The 24,612-nt window shown below is 46.9% G+C and overlaps 1 protein-coding gene across 1 annotated transcript in view; it reads left to right on the top strand.

Annotated features, from left to right (window-relative positions):
* Positions 1-24,612, top strand: part of LY75 (lymphocyte antigen 75) — a 397,255-nt gene that overhangs the window by 235,578 nt on the left and 137,065 nt on the right. The window contains exon 19 of the mRNA XM_029605582.1: positions 5,060-5,121. Coding sequence (XP_029461442.1) covers positions 5,060-5,121 — 62 coding nt within the window. The remainder of the gene's footprint in view (positions 1-5,059; positions 5,122-24,612) is intronic.

Genomic DNA, 24,612 nt, shown 5'->3' with positions numbered 1-24,612 from the left:
CTCTCTCATAAGCTGGTGCGCCCTCTGCAACCCCTCAGTATTTCTCTGACTCCAGCAGATGACAGTTGCACCTTCGGTTCCCCTCTTAACTTAATGAGGATACTTTTACAGAATTTCTTCATTCTTTGTTTTCCTCTAATTGTTTGACTTGGATGGATCATACTTAGTTAAAAAAACAAACAAACAAACAAAAAAACCATTCCTCAGTGTTCAGCTTGTCTGAAGACTTGCAGGCAGAGCTTTGATTCAGTGGCTGATCTGTCTTTTTCATTCCTTCTTTATCTTGTGCTGTTCTTTTGGGGGTAAGTTGTTAGTTTTTCTTTACAGACAGTATTTCAGCTGCCTTAGGGTTGAATGTTGGTGGTCCAACCTCTCCCCCATGACGACCTGCTGCCCTGAGATGCCGTTTTTTCCTCTGGGCAGCCTAACAGTTGCATTCCTCTGACTTTAAAAAAAAAAATTCTTTCACGGGAGAGCGGGTCGTTTACTGAAAAGTAGCAGCGCTGAAGTTTTTTATTTCTGGGATTTCCCACTGCCGACAGCTTTCGGATGCACCCTTTGATCGTATTCCTGTTTGCCTCCATGCGTGTACATCTCGATGTCATGCTTGTGGGGTGCCCCGTTCGAGGTTCTCCTGGGAAGGCCTGTGTTCACAGTGCCTCCCCGGTAGAGAGGGTACCTCGAGGCCTCAGGGGCGGTCTACGTCTCGTGCAAACGTGTGCCAGTCTCTGCAGGGGTCGGCCCCATTTCCAGGAAACAGCGACCATTTTGTCACATAAGAAATCTGCTCCACCGCAGTCTAACGCTAATGCTGACCTCTGCCGAGCTCCTTCGCCACCGATTCTGATCCCGGTTCACCTGCCTGATGCAGAGCCACCAGCGGAAGTCCCCCTGCTCTCCCTCCTGCTCTCCTTACGGCTCTCCCTCCCCCGGAGCCTTTTTCTGCAGAGTTCATACTTCTCATGCATAATGCTTACCTGGCAAGGCAAGGATACCAGAACCCTGCTTTTGCCCCTCCACCACCCAAAGTGATTAGACTGGGTGACTCCCCAGATCTATTTCACGGTTCAGGGGTCCCACGGGATGATACAGCACCAACAGTTCCGTCGGCTCCCGCAGTGCCAGAGGCTCCTCCAGGGATGTCCCAGATTAGGGTGGTGTCCCATCCGGCTGTTCCTGATCCGCCCCCGCCAGTGGACCCTGCGGTGGACCCGGATCTGGATGACCCCCCTCCATTATCTCAGTTGGAGTGTGATGATCCTCGAGTCTTACTTTTTCAAAAGAATGAATTGGACCTGCTTATCTCTCACATCCTGGCCAAGTTGGACATAGAAGCCTCCCAGGATCCTCTAGGACCTAGTACGACAGCAAAGAAAGAAGACCTCCTTCTGGCAGGTCTTCGACATCCAGCGAAGACTTTTCCTTTTCATCCGATGCTCCTCCAATTGTTGTCCAGGGAGTGGGAGACTCCGGAGGCCTCTCTCAGGGTAGGCAGAGCCACAGACAAACTGTACCTGCTCCCGGAGGAGTCTCTAGACCTGCTAAAGGTGCCCAAGGTGGATGCATCGGTAACGGCAATCAAGAAGAGGACTACTATTGGTGACTGGTGGAGCCGCCCTTGGTGCTCTCATTCATCATCTGGATGGATCTACTCTTTCAGCACACCCTGAGGTAGTCCGGTTCTTGAAAGGAATAAAGCATGTTAAACCACCGCTCCGCAATTTGTGCCCTTCTTGGAGCTTGAATTTTGTCCTTCGCAGTCTAGGCGGTCTACCTTTTGAACCTCTAAAAAGGGCTACTCTCAAGGATCTCACTCTCAAGACAGTATTCCTGGTGTCTATCTGTTCTGCTCGCAGAATCTCAGAGCTTCAAACCTTGTCTTGTAGAAAGCCTTACTTACACTTCACGCGTTCGGGAGTGTCCTTGTGTACTATGCCATCATTTCTACCTAAGGTGGTCTCCTCCTTTCATTTAAACCAGTCGGTGGAGCTGCCGTCCTTCCAAGATGAGGATTCCAGGGACCTTAGACGCCTCGATGTCAAGCCCGTCCTTCAATACCTGGAGGCTACGAATGACTTCCGTTTATCCGATCAGCTCTTTGTCATCTGGAGTGGTCCCAAGAAGTGAAACAAGGCTTCTAAAATCACCATCACTCGCTGGCTAAAGGAAGCAATTGTTACAGCATACATTGATGCTGGGCGTCCATTGCCTGACGGTATAAAAGCTCACCCTCTCCGAGCTCAAGCAGCCTCCTGGGCTGAAACCCAAGCGGTCTCTCCACAGGAGATTTGCAGAGCGGCTGCCTGGAAATTGTTGCACACATTTGCATGTCACTATCGCTTGAATCTTCAACTGCCGATCGTCGGCTCCTTTGGAGCTCAGGTCATTCGAGCTGGGCTGTCAGGGACCCACCCTACTTAGGGAAGCTTTGGTACATTCCACTGTCTGGACTGATCCTGGTACGTACACAGAAAAGAAAATAATTCCTTGTCTGCTAATTTTCGTTCCTGTAGTACCATGGATCAGACCAGATGCCCACCCTAAGGATTTTCTGTAGGTTTTTTGGGATCAAAATTTTCAGCTCGACTGTCTAATCTTTTCAGGACCGGTATGGGACTGACTATTAGTTCTGGTTGCAAGTTTTATACAAGTTTACAGTTTTTATAGTTATTATTCAATTTGTATTGATCCATCCAAGGTATTTCTTCTTGGCTTTGATATACTTTATACTGAGGGGTTGCAGAGGGTGCACCAGCTTATAAGAGAGCGCCCTCTCAGTTTTTGCTCTGACTCCAGCTGCTGGAAAGGGGGAACAACCCACTGTCTGGACTGATCCATGGTACTACAGGAACGAAAATTAGCAGGTAAGGAATAATTTTCTTATAGTAGTCATTGCTCTAATATTTCATATTGATAGCCTCCTATTTTGTTTTTTTAATTTTTTATTTATCATGATTTAATAATTAATACAAAAGAAAACCTTTGCATAGCAAAACAAGATATACAATGACAAGACTACATAATTGCCTTTACATTTTACAAATTCCAAAGTAAATCAGGATATTTGATTCTTAATCTTATCACTGTATCTTTCTTACATAGGCAACATGGAGAGGATAGAAATTAAGGAGAACTTTAAGAAAATAAGCTAAGCAATTAACATAAGGCTGCCAAACATCTCAGATATATATATATTATAGACCACCACTTATCTCATACAGGTTCTTGCGCACGTGACTCAAGAAAAGCCTGTAGCTGTTCCGGGCTGAAAAATATATATGTGTTCCCAGAGAATTTTATAACGCACTTACAGGGATATCTTAAGACGTAGGTACCCCCTAATACCAAAACCTCTGCATGCATCGAAATAAATCTTTTCCTTCGCATTTGCGTGGATTTAGCTAAATCCAGAAAAATCCAAACCTCCCCACCCAAGAATAGAGATTTAATATTCTTGAAATAATTCTTCATAATTATTCCTAAGTCATTTTCAGAGAAAAAGGTAATAAACAAAGCAGACCTCTCAATTACTTCAACCCCAGAAGTTTCAAGGAAATTAGAAAAATTAGACATATCTAACCCTAAACTAGGCAATATAGGCATGCTTTTTTGAGGCAAGAAGAATATTTTCTTTAAGGAAGGAACTTTGTCTGGAGGCAATTTGAGGATCTCTATCGCATTTTATTTTTTTTTTTTGTATTTAAAAGTTTTTTATTAGAATGAGGTGCAGAAAATACATATCCAGAAAGTCAAGGTACAGAACAAAAGCCAATTTGCCAGATACGCCTTACGGTAGTTCTCCCATCATTTTGGGAAAATTAAGGATTCTCAAATTTAAGTGTCTTAAATAATTTTCAACAGACTCAAGCCTTCTCATTGACGATAGTCTTTCATTCACTGTAACCACACTCAAATCTTGTAATTTTTTTACTTCTTTGGTTACCTTCTCCATAGCGTTCTTTTGATCCAACTTTTCTTGGTTATGGTCTGATTCAAATTTACCCATTCGTTTTGTAACTGACTCCAGCCTGAAGGCTTGTTCATCGAGTTTCATCGCATTCCCTGCGACCAAGTCCCAAAGGGACTCGAGTGTTACCACCGCTGGTTTTGTAATTTTCCTCGGGGTAAAGGAGCCAAACCGTTGTCCTTCTCTGGCATTATTGCCGGTCTTTGTTACCGCACCTCTGAGTCCTCCCTCCTCCGATTCTCTCTCCAAGGACTTCATGGGCTCCACGAAGGACTGGCCAGCTCCTCCCTCTGCCCCGCCACCAGCGGCGCCTCCCATCTGGAGCAAGTCGACGTTTTCTCCCGTCGACGTCCCAGCAACCGTTGGTTCGGGCAATGGAACAGCCTGCAGCGGCGACCTGGGGTCCGGAGGCAACAAAGATAGTTCCCCGGATGAGTAAAGGGCTCCTTTCCCCTCCTCTCCAATGGGGCTAGACATCCTCGATGCTGAGAATTGGGTCGCATATTGCGATATCAAATGCTGCCCTTCGGGGTTCTCCGATATGGGAGGAAAAACTCGAATCTTCCCCTTTCTTTTGTGAGGCATTTTCAGAAGAAGCAACAATAAGAGGAAGCTCAGAAACGGAGCAGCTCAACATGCGACCTCTCTGGCAGCCATCTTGTTTCCTCTTCGATAGCCTCCTGTTTAATGAAGAATCTACGTATATAATAGTTTCTATTTTCTTTTTTAACTTGGTGCATTAAGTTTATCCAGTGTTAGAACATTGACATCTTTTAACCTTAATTGCAGACATGTCCACATTTTGAGTTAGTGTAGCAATTTATAAATCCCTGGTATTACACAAGTTATCAACTGTAGGAAATCTTGAGCGTTTGCGGGACTGCAGATTTCAAAATTGATAATGTTGATACTGCATCCAAGTAACATACTGTAAGTAGTCTTATATTTCCACTACTCTATAATGCCATGAAGCCAATATTTGCATGGATTTATACTGTGTATTCTGTAAAGAGTGTTAAAAACATATGAAATGTCTGTGCAATTTGATGTTGTTAAATATGGTTCTGATGGCTTTTTTTTTTCTTTTTGCAGATTTCTGCAGGGCAGAAGTGGTGGATGAAATCTTTTGATGACAGTAGAAGATATTCATCCCCGTATGTATAATTAAATCTGCACAAATTATGCAAGCAAAAACTAAATAAATTGATAATGTCCTTTCATCCAGATAGACACTTCCTAAAACAAAAGGTAAAGAGGGTCCCCCATAACTAATAATTTGGAAAAAAGAATTTGTTACCTGAAATCCAGTTCCTGATGTTGGCAATTTGCTTACATAGAAACATATAGAAACATAGAAATGACGGCAGAAGAAGATCAAACGGCCCATCCAGTCTGCCCAGCAAGTTTTCGCATTTTTTTTCTCTCACATACTTATCTGTTTCTCTTGGCTCTTAGTAACCTTTTTTATTCTATTTCCCTTCCACCCCCACCATTAATGTAGAGAGCAGCGTGGGAACTGCATCTAAGTGAAATAGCTTAATTAGTTAGGGGTATTAACCACCACAATAAGCAAGCTACACCCATGCTTATCTGTTTATCCAGACTATCAGGTCGATACAGTAACGTGCGGTTGGAGATTTCCCGTCTGTAATGTGCTGGGAGCGCACAATACAGACGAGTAAGGCCATCCAGCGATACAGTCTCCAGTTTCACGCGTCCTTAGCGCTTCCTAAAATAGACACATAACCCTTTCCGTACCCAGCATGTAGATGATGTGTAAATGAACGAATTAGCTGTATAATGAAGGAATTAGCTATTCCCCTCCGATACTGTAACGGGCGCTGATATTATCTCCTTAGTAACCCGCTGTTTTGCCGCGGCCTTAACATGTTAGTTTACCGCCTCCCCCTAGTAGGTGTTAGGACTGTGAGTCTTGTAGCAAACCCATCGACACCACTTAAAATACTGAAACACAATAAAAAAAAAAGCGATACAGAGATGATCGAGAAAATGTAATGCTGTGGGACACATAAAAACCTGTCAGAAAAAAAAATAAAAATTTTTAAATACCTGTCGGAGGGCCGCGTGGGTCCAGGCGGGCGGCGGCGGGAGCCGGGGAGCGAGTGGTCGCGTGTAAAATCTAGGCTGCGGGCGGGTGGGCGCCTGTTCCAAGCGGCGGCGGCGTGGGCGGGTGGACGCGCGATAGTCTCAGACAGGCGGCGGGATCTGGGCAGAGGGAGCCAGCGGCGAAAACGGCCTCCGGCTCCCTCTGCCTGGATGAATGCACAGCAGTGAAGGAATGGCCGTGCGATTTCAGCGCTCAAGGCAGTCACATGCCGTGACTGCCTTGAGCGCTGAAATCGCACGGCCATTCATCCAGGCAGAGGGAGCCTCTGCCTGGTTGAATGCACGGCCCCCGCCGGAATGGATGCCCGTGCGATTTCGGTAGTCACGTGACTGTAGCAAGTCACGGTCTCCTGTCACGTGACTACCGAAATCGCACGGGCATCCATTCCGGCGGGGGCCGTGCATTCAACCAGGCAGAGGCTCCCTCTGCCTGGATGAATGGCCGTGCGATTTCAGCGCTCACTGCCTTGAGCGCTGAAATGCACGGCCATTCCTTCACTGCCGTGCATTCATCCAGGCAGGCCGGCTCCCTCTGCCTGGATGAATGGCCGTGCGATTTCAGCGCTCAAGGCAGTCACAGCATGTGACTGCCTTGAGCGCTGAAATCGCACGGAGAGGAGAGGGGAGAAGGGACGGAGGGGAGAATCGCACGGAAAGGAGAATCGCACGGAGAGGAGGGGAGGGGAGGATCGCACGGAGAGGAGGGGAGGGGAGGATCGCACGGAGAGGAGGGGAGGGGAGGATCGCACGGAGAGGAGAATCGCACGGAGAGGAGGGGAGGGGAGGATCGCACGGAGAGGAGAATCGCACTGAGAGGAGAAGGGAGAAGGGACTACCGTAGCAGGCCCGAGCCTTGCTACTTTTTCGGTTTTTTGTTTTTTTTTTTTGCTTCGGGAGGAGGGGACCAGACGGGGCTGCAGGAGACCGGACGGGCTGCACCGGAGACCGGACGGGCTGGACCGGAGACCGGACGGGGCCAGGGCAGGTAAGCGGGGGCTGGGGGAAAGTTTGCTGAGCATCGGGGAACATCTGGTACCTGTCATTTCAAATGTCATTTGAAATGACATTTGAAAACAGATACCAGCGCGGCCGTGAAGTGTTAGGCCCGCGAACCCAGGATACTGTATATGCGCTCTATACAGTAAAATGGGTTGCGCGGTCCTAACGCTTGCCTAAGGCTTCGCAGCCGCGGCATGCATTTGCATGCAATTAGAAGAGAGTATCGGGCGCTAAGTGAAGAGAACTGTGCGTGCGGGGAGGAAGGGTGCGCCTGACACTGCCGCACTGTTTCTACCGCGGCCTTACAGTATCGAGCTGTATGTAATTCAGTCCTTGTTGGTTGTTGGCTGAATATAGATCCACGTTTCTTCATTCCCCCCTGCCGTTGAAGCAGAGAGCCTTGCTGGTTATGCATTGAAAGTGACGTATCAGTCTTGCTCCCCTGTCATGGAACAAAATAGTACCTACAGAATTATAGGGCAAGTTCAGAACATAAGAAGTGCCATACTGGATCAGACTAATGGTCCATTGAGTTCAGCATCCTGCCCAGTCTGGGTCACTTGGAAGTAATCAGTAGATCTTAATATGAAGATCCATTCCCTGTTTCTCACTTCCAGAAGTGTAAGAGATAGTGATTCCCAAGTCTACCTGGCTAACGTTAATGGATCTGTCTTTCAGAAACTTTTCCAAGCCTTTCTTAAATCTAGCTATACTATTAGCATTAACTACATCCTTTGGCAAAAATTCCACAGCTCAGATATGCATTGGCTGAAAAAAATACTTTTGTTACTAGTTTGTTTATGACATTCCTCCTAATCCTAGTACTATTTGAAAGGGTGAATAACTGTTCCTGTTCACTTGTCCATAACACTCATAACTTAAGAACATAAGAAATGCCATGCTGGGTCACATCTAGGTCCATCATCCTGTCTCTGACAGTGGCCAGTCTAGGTTACAAAACATAGTAACATAGTAATGACAACAGATAAAAGCAAATAGTCAAGGTAGTCTGCTCAACAATTTGCTTATGATAGTAACTGTCGCTCCGTGCAGGTTACCCCAGTTGCCTTCTGTTAAGGGTAGTGACTGCTTTTCCGTGCAGGTTATTTCATGCTGTTCTGTTAAGCGTAGTAACTGCTGCTCCGTGCAAGTTACCGAGTTACCCAGTAAATCTCAAATGATCTATTTCTTGTTACTCCCATGGATGATAGTGGTTTTCTCCAGTCTACCTGGCTGCTAATATTTTATGGACTTTTCCTACAGGACCTTGTCCAAACTTCAAGCCTTTACCTTTTCTGGACTTGATTATTGTGATTCACTTTACACTGTTCTCCCTGCAAATATTCTTAGAAAACTTCAAATTGTTCAAAATTCTGCTGCTTATGTAATAACTGGATATAACTTGAGAAACCACATCTCTCCTGTTACCATTATCTCTACTGACTTCCTGTCAGATGGTGAGTTAAGATTAAACTGATCATGTTAATTCATAAATTATTAAACAGTCTCATCACCATGGATTGGCTCCATACTCTGTATCTATAACCCTTTGCGGTCTGCTCTCCAGGGTCTACAAGAGGTACCTTCTTTGAGATTTGCCCATTTGATGAAGATGTTTGAGCGAGCTTTTTTTTTATTCTTGATCCTCTCCTCTGAAGCACATTACAGGCACAACTATGAACTAAAACTTAATTCTCAAGACTTTTCCTTTTCAGAAGCGCCTTTGAGTTAGATGTTTGATGTCTCAGTGCACCTTGCCTACAGTGTGTATGTTTGTCTCAGCACCTTTTTGTCTCTTGCTTTTTTGTCTTTTTCCATCATTCCTTTTATGTTTGTTAATTTTAATGTGTTGTGTGTTGTTATACCCCACCACAAACCTTTTGGAGAGAACAGGTTATACATCTTTTAAATAAATCATGAGTTGGGTGGAATGGGTAAATCAAGGACAGTTATTTATCTTTCAAATAATAACGGGGATACTCATGAAACTAACAAAAAGATTTTTAAAAAATCATAGAAATTACTCTTTCACTCATCACACAGTCAAGCTGTGGAATCTGTTGCCAGAAAATGTGGTCAAAGTGACTAGAATAGCAGGTTTAAAAGAGATTTTATAAATATCTCCCATGCCTTCCCTACCACCATCTCATAAAAAGATATGATATGCCATACTGGGTCAGACAAAAGGTCCATCAAGCCCAGTATTCTTTTTCCAACAGTGGCCAATCCAAGTCAAGTATCTGACAAGTACACAGACATTAATTAGATCCCATGTTACTAATGCCAGCAATAAGCAGTAGCTATTCCCTATTGATTAATGGCAGTTTATGGACTTCTCTCAGGACAAGCAGGATGGTAGTCCTCACATATGGGTGACATCATCAGGATGGAGCCCTCACGGAATACTTTGTCAAAGTTTCTAGAACTTTGACTTGGCACACTGAGCATGCCCAGCATGCCACCCAACCCTGCATCCAGCAGGGGTCCCCCTTTAGTCTCTTTTTTTCCACGCAGCAGTAGCCACACGGTTTGAGGATCTCTCACAACTATTCCTGACAGGATTTTTCCTCAAGGAATTTTTTCAAAAATTTGTCAAAATTCACCCCATCCAGGGTCCCCCTTTCGACTATCGATACCCGCAGACGTAAGGTAAGGCTTTACCTTGTTTTCGCAGTTGGTTACCAACAGTTCCCCTTCTTAGGTCCAATGGCCACCGACCACATCGCGGTTAAATTTTTTCAGATTCGATGGCGATGGGTTTTAGGCGGTGCCCCGACTGTCCGCGGACAATGGCCATTACGGACCCACATCAGGTATGTGTCCTGTGCTTAGGGGTTATGCATGACTTCGTGACCTGTACCAATTGTGCCCAAATGATGCCCAAGGGCCGCCGGGCTCGCAGCCGACCCCTTCAAAATCATCGGCGTCATCAACTCTGTCGCCGTCAACACCTCGGCACCGACCGGCCTCCATATGGATGCCAAGTTTTCCAGTCTCACAAGGTCCTCCTGCAGTTTATCATAATCCGCTTATGATTTAACTACTCTGAATAATTTTGTGTCATCTGCAAATTTGATCTCCTCACTTATTGTACCCCTTTCCAGATCATTTATAAATATACAAGCCGTTAAGCCCGTTAAAACGGGCTACATCCCTCTGTCTCTCACCGCCCCCTCATTCTCTCTCCCCTCACTCTTCACCACCCCCTACCTCCCTCCCTCCCTCACCCACTCCTCCCCACCCTCCCTCTCCTCTCACTCAGTCCCTCCCTCCCACTTAGTCTCACTCACTCCTTCCCCCCTCTCTCCCTCCCTCTCACTCACTCAGTCCCACTCACTCTCACTCAGTCCCACTCCCTCCGTCCTCTCCCTCAGTCCCACTCCCTCCCTCAGTCCCACTCACTCCCTCTCACTCAGTCCCTCCCCCCCAGTCCCTCCCCCTCACTCAATCCCTCCCTCCCACTCAGTCCCTCCCTCTCACTCAGTCACTCCCTCCCCTCTCCCTCACTCAGTCCCACTCACTCTCCCTCAGTCCCACTCCCTCCCCTCTCTCTCCCAGTCCCACTCCCTCTCACTCAGTCCCCCCTCTCCCTCAGTCCCCCCTCTCCCTCTCACTCAGTCCCACTCCCTCCCTCTCACTCAGTCCCTCCTCCTCAGTCCCTCCCCCTCACTCAATCCCTCCCTCCCACTCAGTCCCTCCCTCTCACTCAGTCACTCCCTCCCACTCTCTCTCTCCGTCCCTCCCTCTCTCTCTCTTCTCCCTCCCTCGCTACTGGCCGCTACCGCCGCCCGCTACCACCGTCACCGCCGCTCGCTACCGCCCGCTGCCGGTACTGCCGCCGCTCGCTACCGCCGTCGCCGCCCGCTACCGCCGTCACCCGCTACCGTCGCCGCCGCCCGCTACCGCCGTCGCTACCACCGCCGCCGCTCGCTACCGCCCGCTGCCGGTACCGCCGCCGCTCGCTACCGCCACTGGACGCCGCCATTTTTTTTCTTTCTGACGCTGGCTCAGACCGACGTGCTCGCCCGCACATGCGCGGTAGAGCTGGTCTCTACTGCGCATTTGCGGCACGTCGGTCAAGCTTCGTTTATCTAGTAAGATTGAAAAGCACCAGTTCAAGTACAGATCCCGGAAGCATTCCACTGTTTACCTTTTTCCACTGTGAAAACAGACCATTTAATCCTACTCTGTTTCCTGTCTTTTAAACAGTTTGCAATCTACAAAAGGACATCGTTTCCTATCTCATGATTTTTTTAGTTTTCTTAGAAGTCTTTCATGATGGACTTTGTCAAACGCCTTCTGAAAATCCAAATACATCACATCTACTGGTTCACCTTTATCCATATGTTTATCCACCCCTTCAAAAAATGTAGCAGATTTGTGAGGCAATAATAACATGCCAATAACTAGGATATTAATAATATCCTGAGATAGGAAAAATACAGCATTTCACTTGTCCTCTAATTTTAATTATAATACTAGCATCTAATATCTAATATCCTAAAGTACTATAAAATCCAGCATTGTTTTTAAATACCTATTGCTGGAAACCTGAATCACGTGATATCTTTACAACAATAGCAATGAAATAATGAGATGAAAAAATGGAGTCCTTCTAATTAGATTGCTATATCAAAGAGCGCCACTCAATTTCTTCTTTCATCCCATGCGGCATCACAATGATCAATAAAAAAATATCCAATGTTCTTTATAATTCAGTTGGGAGACCATATCACCCCACACTTTGAGGGACCTACTACATGGAGGAGCAGCTGGCTATGACCCAGGGAAACCAGGGTTCAAATCCGCTGTCACTCCTTGTGACCTTGGGCAAGTCATTTTACCCTCCGTTGGCTCAGGTACAATAGTAGATTGGGGATAGGGAAATACATATAGTACCTGAATGTAATCCGCTTTGATGTACACTTTGAAGTACCAAAAAGCAGAATATAAAAATCTAAATAAAATATATCTATGATCCCCAACCACAGATCTTCAAAACAATAATTATTCAAAACCCAATGACTAACTATAGGAGCATGTTCTTTTTAGTTTTGAGAGACTGCGGTGCTCCTGAAGTCATGTACGAATGGTACATAACTCCCAATTTACACTAACGGGAGCACACATTGAATAATGTAGATTACATTTTTAGTCACAGGTGGAGGAAAAATTGTTTGATTTTATGAGTTATTGGATGAATCCATGTTTCTCTGGAATGATAACGCACAAAGATCACAGTGATCGAATGGTGTATGTCCCAAGTAAAAAGTATTGGAAGAATGAACTTGTTTGTCAAGTAATGCCGCTGTTACCACACGATCCCTGATATTCAATCCCCAATTATAGGAAATTAATGGTGGTTCATGAAACACTTAATGAAGTGCCAAATACATGCCAATGGCGTTTTATACAGTCGGCAAGCCAAACTGTTTTATTAGAGAGGCATTACACAAACTTTCAGTGTATCTTGTTTCGTGCGATATGGTAAAAGGGAGGATCGATCAGAGTACAATGTCCTTCGATATGCGTTTTTCACTATGGGTATAACCCCTAGTGAAGAAATGTTTTGCTTGAAGGAAAGTCTGCACATATATATAGTTCTGCATTGACATCAGCCTTCCAGTATTCTCCATCTCCAGCAGATGGCGGACATACCTTCTGTGGATGTGGATAGGCCTGTCAGGAGTGGGACAAGTGAAGGACAGCTCCTGAAGTGATATGTTTGTCTCCCTCAGTTGAGCACCCAGTCCTTGAGCTGTTTTGAGGAGCTCTGTGGTGAAGGCTATAAGCCCCTCCCCCACAGACTCAACAGTTGCTTCCAGTTGAGGTAGGAAGCTTTGGGTTCAATTCCTTTTTCCCTCTGCTAAGCTGGTCGACAGCTGTGTTCAGGTACTTTAAGTTAAAAAAAAACAAAGTGTTCTTGTTCATACCCAGATCAGTCCAGCAAAGTGGGTTTTGCATCCCTACCAGCAGATGGAGGCAGAGAACAAAACTTTGAGGCACTGCTACTTAACTGAGAGTATCACCTGCAGTCCCTCAGTATTTCTCTGTCTCTGGCAGATGGTAGAGGTGCAAACCTGCAATCTGACCAAACAAAAAAAATCATAATAAATAGGCAAAATGTTAGGAGAAGTCTGGAGGCTCCCTGAGGTGTTAGGCTCCTTTGTGGACCATCCTTCTGGTGGAGCAGGGCGACTGGGGGGTTGGGAACCCCTCACTGGTGTTTTGTCCTCGGCTGGCCGGAGGTCCTGATAGCCAGGGGACTGGTTCCCTTAGGATCTTCGAGGTCATAAGAACATAAGAAAATGCCATACTGGGTCAGACCAAGGGTCCATCAAGCCCAGCATCCTGTTTCCAACAGTGGCCAATCCAGGCCGTAAGAACCTGGCAAGTACCCAAAAGCTAAGTCCATTCCATGTTACCATTGCTAATGGCAGTGGCTATTCTCTAAGGGGTAGATTTTCAGACGAGCGCGAACAGCCTACTTTTGTTTGCGCTCCAGGCGCAAACAAAAGTACGCTGGATTTTAGTAGATACGCGCGGAGCCGCGCGTATCCACTAAAATCCTGGATCGGCGCGCGCAAGGCTATCGATTTTGTATAGCCTGCGCGCGCCGAGCCGCGCTACCTCCCCCCGTTCCCTCCAAGGCCGCTCCGAAATCGGAGCGGCCTTGGAGGGAACTTTCCTTTGCCCTCCCCTCACCTTCCCCTCCCTTCCCCTACCTAACCCACCCGCCCGGCCCTGTCTACACCCCCCCCTTACCTTTGTCGGGGGATTTACGCCTCCCGGAGGGAGACGTAAATCCCCGCGCGCCAGCGGGCCTGCTGCGCGCCGGGCCGCGACCTGGGGGCGGGTACGGAGGGCGCGGCCACGCCCCCGGGCCGTAGCCACGCCCCGTACCCGCCCCCAAAACGCTGCCGACACGCCCCCGGAACACCGCGACGACCGGGCCCGCCCCCCGACACGCCCCCGACACGCCCCCCCTCCGAGAACCCCGGGACTTACGCGAGTCCCGGGGCTCTGCGCGCGCCGGGAGGCCTATGTAAAATAGGCTTCCCGGCGCGCAGGGCCCTGCTCGCCTAAATCCGCCCGGTTTTGGGCGGATTTAGGCGAGCAGGGCTCTGAAAATCTACCCCTAAGTGAACCTAATAGCAGGTAATGGACTTCTCCTCCAAGAACTTATCCAATCCTTTTTTAAACACAGCTATACTAACTGCACTAACCACATCCTCTGGCAACAAATTCCAGAGTTTAATTGTGCGTTGAGTAAAAAAGAACTTTCTCTGATTAGTTTTAAATGTGCCCCATGCTAACTTCATGGAGTGCCCCCTAGTCTTTCTATTATCCGAAAGAGTAAATAACCGATTCACATCTACCCGTTCTAGACCTCTCATAATTTTAAACATCTCTATCATATCCCCCCTCAGCCGTCTCTTCTCCAAGCTGAAAAGTCCTAACCTCTTTAGTCTTTCCTCATAGGGGAGCTGTTCCATTCCCCTTATCATTTTGGTAGCCCTTCTCTGTACCTTCTCCATCGCAATTATATCTTTTTTGAGATGCGGCGACCAGAATTGTACACAGTATTCAAGGTGCGGTCTCACCATGGAGCGATACAGAGGCATTATGACATTTTCCGTTTTATTCACATTCCCTTTCTAATAATTCCCAACATTCTGTTTGCTTTTTTGACTGCCGCAGCACACTGAACCGACGATTTCAATGTGTTATCCACTGTGACGCCTAGATCTCTTTCTTGGGTTGTAGCACCTAATATGGAACCCAACATTGTGTAATTATAGCATGGGTTATTTTTCCCTATATGCATCACCTTGCACTTATCCACATTAAATTTCATCTGCCATTTGGATGCCCAATTTTCCAGTCCCACAAGGTCTTCCTGCAATTTATCACAATCTGCTTGTGATTTAACTGCTCTGAACAATTTTGTGTCATCTGCAAATTTGATTATCTCACTCGTCGTATTTCTTTCCAGATCATTTATAAATATATTGAAAAGTAAGGGTCCCAATACAGATCCCTGAGGCACTCCACTGTCCACTCCCTTCCACTGAGAAAATTGTCCATTTAATCCTACTCTTTGTTTCCTGTCTTTTAGCCAGTTTGCAATCCACTAAAGGACATCGTCACCTATCCCATGACTTTTTACTTTTCCTAGAAGCCTCTCATGAGGAAATTTGTCAAACGCCTTCTGAAAATCCAAGTATACTACATCTACTGGTTCACCTTTATCCACATGTTTATTAACTCCTTCAAAAAAGTGAAGCAGATTTGTGAGGCAAGACTTGCCTTGGGAAAAGCCATGCTGACTTTGTTCCATTAAACCATGTCTTTCTATATGTTCTGTGATTTTGATGTTTAGAACACTTTCCACTATTTTCCCTGGCACTGAAGTCAGGCTAACTGGTCTGTAGTTTCCCGGATCGCCCCTGGAGCCCTTTTTAAATATTGGGGTTACATTTGCTATCCTCCAGTCTTCAGGTACAATGGATGATTTTAATGAAAGGTTACAAATTTTTACTAATAGGTCCCCTCCAGAGAGCTCACCGGTCTATCAGGGGAGTACTGTTTGTTTTTGTGCCATTAAGTTTTACTTAAAAAAAAAAATTGCTTTCAGTTTCGGCTGAAGGAGCAGTCTGGGCACGGCAGTGAGTGCATCCGGACACTGGGAGCTGTCTGTGCTTGCTGGTGGGGAAGCTTAGGGTGAGGGCCCTTTTCCCTTCTACCTGGGGTTTTTGAGGGAAGCCTCAGTCAGGGCAGTGTTTGCGTGCGGTGGCAGTTTGGCAGCCACCGATGCGGCTTAAGTTTTACTTGAGTGCTACTTGGGCCGGCGACACTGCAGAGCTATGTTTTCGCTGCGGCATCACGTTTCTCCTGCGCGCCGATTGGAGCTGACATTTTTGACACAGCGCGCTCTGCTGTGTCCGGCCTGTTTTCAGCGGACCACGTCGTTTATGGCACAAAGCCATGTGTAGTGGCCTGCAGGGCCTGCAGGCTGTGGTCTATGCAGCTCAGTGTTAAGTCCCTATGTCAGGCTGTGAGGTGGAAGATGAAGGTACCTTGGCAAGGCTGGCCTTGCAAAAGAGGGCCCTCCGTTTTTCGGGGGCCATGACTCTGGTCCCGGGGTGGGGGGGGGCCTTGAGGTGCAGCTGTGCCCACAAGGGAGCGTGGGCAGGAACCTGTGGCCACCAAGGAGTCCAGGGATTCCCTCCGCCTCTGTTGCCTGTGGTGCAGGAGGGACAAGGTGGGGTAGAATTTGGATCACAGTCTGGTCGAGCAGGAGTCTGAGGATCCCGAAACATTTTCACCCGAGTTTGTTCTCCTTAAGGCCTTCCTGACTAGGAAGGGGATGGGGGTTAAGCATCCAAAGGAGAGACCACCCCAGAATTCTTCTAAGGCTCCTAAGGTGGTCTTTTTGGGAGGGTCTGAGGATCTGCTGCGATGTCTGGTTTTAGGTCGAGCAGGTTTGATAGCTGATCCCAGAGGACCCTCTGGCTTTGCATGGGGCAGATCCAGATGTGGACATAGATCCTGCTCCCAATGCGGATTTGGATGTGAATAAGGATGATCCTGATCCGGTTGAGTTTTCAGTGTCAGAAGGAGATGACCCCAGGCTGGTCCACTTGTTTAAAAAGGAAGAATTGTCCCCTTATTCCTCGGGTGTTGCAGGAACTGGGGTTTAGAGTGACTCAGGAAGAGTCATATAATGAGGGTGTGAACCCAGTCTTGGATGGACTGCGGGGCTCTCCTAGTACCTTTCTCTTGCCTAAAAAGATTCGGAAATTGGTGAACTGGGAGTGGGACTTTCTGGAATCCAGACTAGAGATCAGCAGGGCCATGGCTAAGCTGTATCCCCTGATGGAGTAGACCTTGGAGCTCCTGCTGGTGCCTAAGATTTGCCTCCACCTCCCACCGATCTCCGGCTCCATTTGTATATTATGTACTCTTACACCTTTAATTAACCTTGTTACAGTTCCTCTCGCCTTCTCTCCTTTCTATCTAATTTTGGGGTCTCCCCTTCCGACCCCCTGTTCTTAGTTCTCCCCCTCCCCTCCCCCTGTTATTTGTATTTTCTACCTTTTGTTATTATGTAAACCGATATGATGTGTATTTTTATGTCGGTATAGAAAAGCTGTTAAATAAATAAATAAATAAATCCCAGTGGCAAGGGCTGCCATTGTGAAGGATGTTCAGGAACACAAGTTAGAGATTCGATTGAAATGACTGAAACTTCCACTTTGAGTTTCTGGGCCGTGATTTTTGGCAGCATGATACAGAGAGCCTGTTTGTGCTGGGTGCAGAAGGCACAGGAGCAAGCCATTTCAGGGGATGTCAGTTTGCTACAATCAGCACACTTGGAAGCTGGAATGGCTTATGTCACGGATGCGCTTTATGACTTGGTGCGCACTGCGGCCAGCAGCATGATCTCGGACGTGGTAGCACACAGGTTTTTGTGGTTGCGAAATTGGTTGGTGGACATGTGGTACAAGGCCCAGTTGTGTAATCTTTTTGTGGAGGATTTGGATCAGCTGATAAAGACTTTGGGAGACTCCAAAGGGAACAGGTTGCTGGAGGATAGGAAAACAAGCAAGAAGCTTTTTCAGTCTTGGTCCCGCTTTTGGGAGTCATATAGGTTCCAGACAGGCAAGTCCTCCTCTGATGCAGGAGCAAAGCAGTCGGTGGGACTGTAACAGTCCTTTTGAGGCTCCCGCAGATCTTCCAGGGATGTTGAGACCAAGGGGCCGGTGGTGGAAAGTCATTGTAATGAAGCCAGCATCGCCCATTCCTCCATAGAGGTGCTGGGTCAGATTGTCCAGCTTTTATGAGGAGTCGGCCAGATTACTTCGGACTGCTAGGTTCTAGAAGTGGTGAGAGATGGCTGCGCACTAGAATTTTCTTGCCCTGTCAGGGAATCCTTTCTGGAGTCCCATGTTGCCTCTCAAAGCAAGCGAGAGGTGGTGTGGGGGATTCTGCAGAGGCTGTTAAGCTTAAATGTGATAGTTCCCGTCCCACAGGAGGAGCAGGGACGGGGAAGGTACTCCATTTATTTTGTGGTTCCCAAGAAGGTAGGAACGTTTCAGCCAATTCTTGACTTGCAAAAAATGAACAAGACCCTGAGGGTTGCGCGTTTTTGAATGGAGATGTTATGAACTGTGATTGCGGTGGTCTGCAGAGGAGAGTTCTTGGCGTTGTTGGACCTGATGGAGGCATACCTCCATAATCCCATTCGACAGGACCATCAGAAGTTTCTTCGGTTCATGGTGTTGGGCTAGCTCTTCCACTTTCGAGCTCTTCCTTTCGGCTTCGCCATGGTGCCATGAAACTTCACAAAGGTGATGGTGGTAGTGGCAGCAGCCCTTTGACGAGAAGGGGGGTTGGTTCATCCATATCTGGATGATTGGCTGATTCAGGTGAACACAGAGGAGGAGTGCGGGAGGTCTCTCCAGTGAGTCATGGACACGTTGCGACCAATAAATGTGGCAAAGAGTCACCTGGTCCCTACCCCCTCATTGGAATATCTAAGGTTTTTCAACACCCAGAAGGGCAGAGTGTTTCTGAACCCAGACAGGGTGGCAAAGTTACAGGTGCAATTATAGCTTCTGCTTCGGCTGTTGGTTCTGGGGTCCATGGCTTCCATGTTGGATTTGGTTCCGTGGACCTTTGCACACATGAGACCATTACAGAACGTGCTCTTGTCCAGGTAGAATCCCTTGTCGGAGTAGTATCATCTGCCATTACCGCTTCTACGAGAATCCAGGTCCAGTCTATAGTGGTGCTGTCATGTCACAACCTGGAAAAGGGAATGGATCTGGAGACCTCAGACTTTGGGTGGTGGTCATCACGGATGACAGTCTCAAAGGTTTGGGGAGCGGTATGCCTGGGGCAGTCTGCCCAAGGGCTTTGGTCAGTGGAGGAGAGGTCCTAGTCCATCAATCGCCTGGAGACAAGGGTGGTCCGGGCACTGGAGACCTTCTTTCCCTGGATCAGAGGCAGGATGGTTAGGGTCTTCTCGGACAATGCGACCACGGTGGTATACCTCAACCGACAAGGTAGGACAAAGAGTCAAGCAGTGGTTCTGGAAGCTCGATAGTTGTTTGTTTGAGTAGAGCTCCATCTAGAGGGAATAGCGGCTTCTCATGACATGAGTGTGGACAATGTGCAGGTGGATTTCCTCAGCAGGTAACGATTGGATCCAGGGGAATGGGAGTTGTCACCAGAAGCGTGGAATCGCATTTGTGCCAGATGGGGCATTTCCCAATTGGATCTAATGGCGATGCGGGCCAACACCAAGATGGCAAGGTTTTCAGTCGCAGATAAGAAGTAGGCGTAGTGGGGCTGAATGCTCTGGTGTGCCCTTGGCCGACGGAATACTTCTGTACATATTTCCTCCGTGGCCACTCATCGGGCAAGTTCTGCGGCACATAGTCACATCCAGGGTTGGTGGTGCTAGTTGTGCCAGAGTGGTTGTGGCACCCATGGTTCACAGATCTGGTGCATTTCACAGTAGACAAACCCCTCAGGTTGGCCCATCTGCCATGTTTGCTTTGGCAAGGTTCCATATTTTCCCATCAGGAGATCACTTCTGTGTCTCGCTCACCTTTTGAAAGGCAGCAGTTACGTCTGAAAGGCTATTTGGAACAGGTCATTTCTGCCCTTCTCCGGCTTGGTGTAACCCTCTATGTTTCTGGCATATGTCAGGGTCTGGAGAGTGTTTGCCATCGTGCCTACATTGGAGATTGGATCCTCTGTCTGTGGACGTTCCTCAGATGTTAGCCTTTTTGCAGGAGGGATTGTCTGGCTGATTGCTCCTTCTCCGTTCAGGTATTCGCTTTGGGTTCCCTTAGGGGTAAGTTGCGGGGGAGGTCTTTAGCTTCCCATCCTGATGTGGTTTGGTTCCTGAAGGGGGGTCAAGCATTTGCGGCCTCCGGTTTGGAAGCTTTGTCTGGATTGGAACCTCAATTTAGTTCTGTGAGTGCTCTGTGGTGCATCTTTTGAGCCTTTGAGAAGGGCAACGTTGAAGACAGTGTTTCTGGTGGCCAGATGTTCTGCCAAGTAGATTTCGGAATTGCAGGCACTGTTGCGCAGGGACCCTTTTCTGCATATTTCTCATAACAGGGTCAGCTGAAGGTGGTGTCCTCTTTCCATGTTAATCGGACAGTGGATCTTCTGGTGTTTCCGGAGTGGTCTAAGGATTGTCCACAAGAGAGAGAGTTGCATCTTTTGGATGTGTGACAGACTCAGTTGCGGTATTTGGAGGTCACGAATTCCTTTTGGCAGTCAGATCACCTTTTTGTGGTGTTCGGTGGCTGGAAAAAAGGAGACAAGGCCTCAAAGGCCACGATTTCTTGTTGGCTGAAGGAAGCCATTTGCTCTACTTATAATTGTTAGCATTGCCAGATTCCAGTGGGATTGAAAACACATAGTATGAGGGTGCAGGCAGCCTCTTGGGCAGAGTGTCAGTTGCTATCTCCTCAGGAGATTTGTAGAGCGGCGTGGTCCTCGCTTCATACTTTCAACAGGAATCACCATTTGGATGTGCAGGCGCAGGAGGATGTGGCTTATGGTGAGAGCTCTTTGTGGTCTTTCGGGTTCCCGCCCAGTTTAGGGGTGCTTGGGTACATCCCACTTGTCTGGACTGATCTGGGTATGAACAGGAAAGGAAAATTGGTTCTTACCTGCTAATTTTTGTTCCTGTACTACCACAGATCAATCCCTGTGGAATGGGAAGTTACAGGGCATTATTCCAAATATTTGTAGCACCCAAGAAGGAGGGCACATTTTGCCCCATTTTGGACTTAAAGGGAGTCGTCAAGTTCTTATGGGTGATCTGCTTCAGAATGGAAACTTTGCATTCAGTAATTTTAGCAATGCAACAGTTTTTCATGTCTCTTGATCTAATAGAAGCCTATTTGCATATTCTCATATAGGAAGATCATTAGCACGCTCTGTGTTTCGCAATGCTCAGTTGGCATTGGGCTTCGGGTTGGCTACGATGCCAAGAACTTTTTTGAAAGTGGTGGTGGCAGCTGTCTTGCACAAGAAAGGCATCTTAGTCCATCCACATCTAGAAGACTGTTTAGTCAGAGCCAAGCTGGCAGAGGAAAGCCATATCATGTCTCACAGGGTGGTTCAGCTAGGTTGTGTAGTAAATCTAACCAAAAGTAAGCTTCAACCTACCCAGACACCGGAGTATTTAGGAGTCAGGTTCAATATGGCTCAAGGCAAGGTATTCCTGCCAGAGCACTGTATCCAGAAGCTTTGGGTGGCAAATTCGGGCCCTAAGAGCAAAGGTTCATCTGCCGGTTTGGGATTATCTGCAGACATTGGGAACCATGGCAGCAACTCACACATAGTAGTACACAGCACTGCAACTTTGCTATTGGTCTAGAAATACCAGATCCCATTTGCTTTCGTGTATCTGATTTCCAATAAATGACCATCTCAAATTTTTACAGATCCCGGAAGATATTCCAGTCTTAAACTTAGAGGAGGTTGATCCACCACCCATGCCAGGTCATAGGGCATGTCAGCAACTTGACCAAGGAGCAGAGTTAGAAAAGGATTTCTTTACGTCTTTGATAGCTAAGCAAAAAGAGGGTACCATCCATCATCTCCTTTTTGGGATTTCAATTTACTTCCAAGAAATGGAGTCCTGATATCTCTAGTTCACACTTATGTCATAAAAACCCCCGCAATGAAGTTCTGACCCACAACCTTCTCTCGCAGTGACTTTAGCCACTCAAAGGAGGTAAACCAGCCCCCTCTGAGGCAACCAAGAACTCCACTTCAGTCACCATTTTCATCACTGAAGTCTTGGATTAGCATTCCTTCACCTCTTGGCTCTGAAGAGAGTTTAGCGATAATGTCCAACCCTTGCCTCAGAATTTCTGGAACACTAGTCTCTCCCAGAAGAGCTTTACTACTCAAAATTTTTGGGCAAATTGGAAAAAGCCCTTGCAATTAATGTGCTTAAGGACAAAGACCATCACACATGTCATGGGTCTCCTCTAAATTCTGGAAACATCAGCAGAGCCAGCAGCTCTTTCAGTCCATCAAATCCTCAAGAATTACAAATGAGAATTTGGGAAAATCATGTCACCTGTATCCCAGAATCAAGCAAACTTGACCTTAACTATAAGGTACAAACATTTCCAGTGTTTGAAATTGTGAAGCTTACCGCATCAATCTGTATTAGTAGAATAGTCTCTAAAGAAAGTGAATAAATCTAAAATATACTCAAATACTCTGCCCCAATTCTTAGACAATCTTGGAAAAACGATGTTTCAAAGCTCCATGCTAACTGTTATAATTTCTAACACCAATTCTATATGGTCCAGTACTTACATGACTGTATACAAAGGCTGAAGCCTTTTCTTCCAGCCAGAGATACTAGCATTGCATAATGTCAACCACTTTTAGATGCTGTTGAATGTATATGCTTTCTGATTTTGTTCTATCTACAAGGCGTTCAGCACTACTGTACGCTCTTCCTCAGCTTCCAATGGAGCATGCCGCATGGCCTGGTTCAGAGCCACTAACCTTTGAGATGATGTGCTCTGCCTTGGTGACAGTCTCTTCAGAGAAAAACTCAGGAAACTGTGGCACTTTTTAAGGAACAGAATGTAATAGTCCAAATCCTCTCCAAGGAGATCAGAACAACCTTCTGCAAGGATTCCTTGCTACTCTTATAAAAGGCCATACTTCCAAAGGCGCCCCTTTTGGCAAGTCCAACATTACCAGATGCTGCCTTTCTTAGCATCAGTAACCTCCGCCTCACCCCAGACAACATGAACGCCATCAGCAAAAAGTCACTCAAGTCCAGCCCAAACCTAGACAAAATTGTTGATCACCTTTCAAACCCAGCAACTAGCTATTCCTGTAGGAGGGAATATCAGCACAACCTTGAGGAATGTATTTATAGAATGTGATACCTCATATCAAGTTGGAGCCACTCTATATTTGTAGGAGGGTACTCACTTCAAAAGGTGTCAAATATATAACGTTAACCAATTCTGAAGGCTGGTTTAACGCAAAAAAGACCTTTTTTATAATCACTGGTATCAACATTCACTTTTTACGTGCTTTGCAATTTTTTTAAAGAATTTTATACTAAAATGTATAAGAAGACAGATCACTTATCATTTGTTATGCGCTTGGCGTAGAGAGGTGACAGCTTTTTCAAACACCGGCATGAACCCGACACGTCCGTGTTTCGTGGACTTCTTCAGGGGTAAAAGCTTGCAACTGTGTCTAGGACAAGAATCAAATGTTAGTTATAAAACGTTTTTACCAGTACAATACTAGCCATCAGTCACCTAACGCTAAAGGCATACATTTTTTGAAGTCTGTCCCGTCATATAACGCTTTCAGCATGATCACAGCTTAAAATAAAGCAGGATCCACCATTAGCTTGCCGCGCTTTTTTTAAAGAAAGTGTTTAGTACTGAGCAGACCAATCAGACTGTAATATGTGGGCCGCACAAAAGGCAAATAAAAATCAGATTACGTGAACACAGAAGCCATATTAATACTGCTAATATTGAAGCCCCGATTGTTAAACATTGTTCTCAGTATGCGCACACATTTGATCAATTACAATGGACAATATTGGAACAGGTCAAAACCAACGTAAGAGGCAGTGACATCATCAGCCACCTCAATTATCGCGAACAGTGGTGGATTTTCACCCTTGCAACCAGCGGGTCTAAATGACAACATTGAGTGGTCATCATTACTTTAGCCTGTGATTGGCTTACGTAACTTCCTGCCTCCATCTGATTGGTCTGCTCAGTACTAAACTCTTTCTTTAAAAAAAGCGCGGCAAGCTAATGGCGGATCCTGCTTCATTTTAAGCTGTGATCATGCTGAAAGCGTTATATGACAGGACAGACTTCAAAAAATGTATGCCTTTAGCGTTAGGTGACTGATGGCTAGTATTGTACTGGTAAAAACGTTTTATAACTAACTAACATTTGATTCTTGTCCTAGACACCGTTGCAAGTTTTTACCCTGAAGAAATCCACGAAACACGGACATGTCAGGTTCATGCCAGTGTTTGAAAAAGCTGTCACCTCTCTACGCCAAGGGGTAGATTTTCAAACCGCGCAATTTGGCGTACTTTTGCTGGCGCATCAGGCGCCAGCAAAAGTACGCGGGATTTTAGTAGATACTCACGTAGCCGCTAAAATCCCGGATCGGCGCGCGCAAGGCTATCAATTCCGTATAGCCGGCGCGCGCCGAGCCGCGCAGCCTACCCCCGTTCCCTCCGAGGCCGCTCCGAAATTGGAGCAGCCTCGGAGGGAACTTTCTTTTGCCCTCCCCTCACCTTCCCCTCCCTTCCCCTACCTAACCCACCCGCCCGGCCCTGTCTAAACCCCCCCCCTTACCTTTGTTGGGGGATTTACGCCTCCCGGAGGGAGACGTAAATCCCCGCGCACCAGCGGGCCGCTAGCGCGCCGGGACGCGACCTGGGGGCGGGTCCGGAGGGCACGGCCACG

This window comes from Rhinatrema bivittatum, chromosome 6 (genome assembly GCF_901001135.1).
Source record: "Rhinatrema bivittatum chromosome 6, aRhiBiv1.1, whole genome shotgun sequence".
NCBI lineage: Eukaryota > Metazoa > Chordata > Amphibia > Gymnophiona > Rhinatrematidae > Rhinatrema > Rhinatrema bivittatum.
This window is presented reverse-complemented; position numbering and strand designations above follow the sequence as displayed.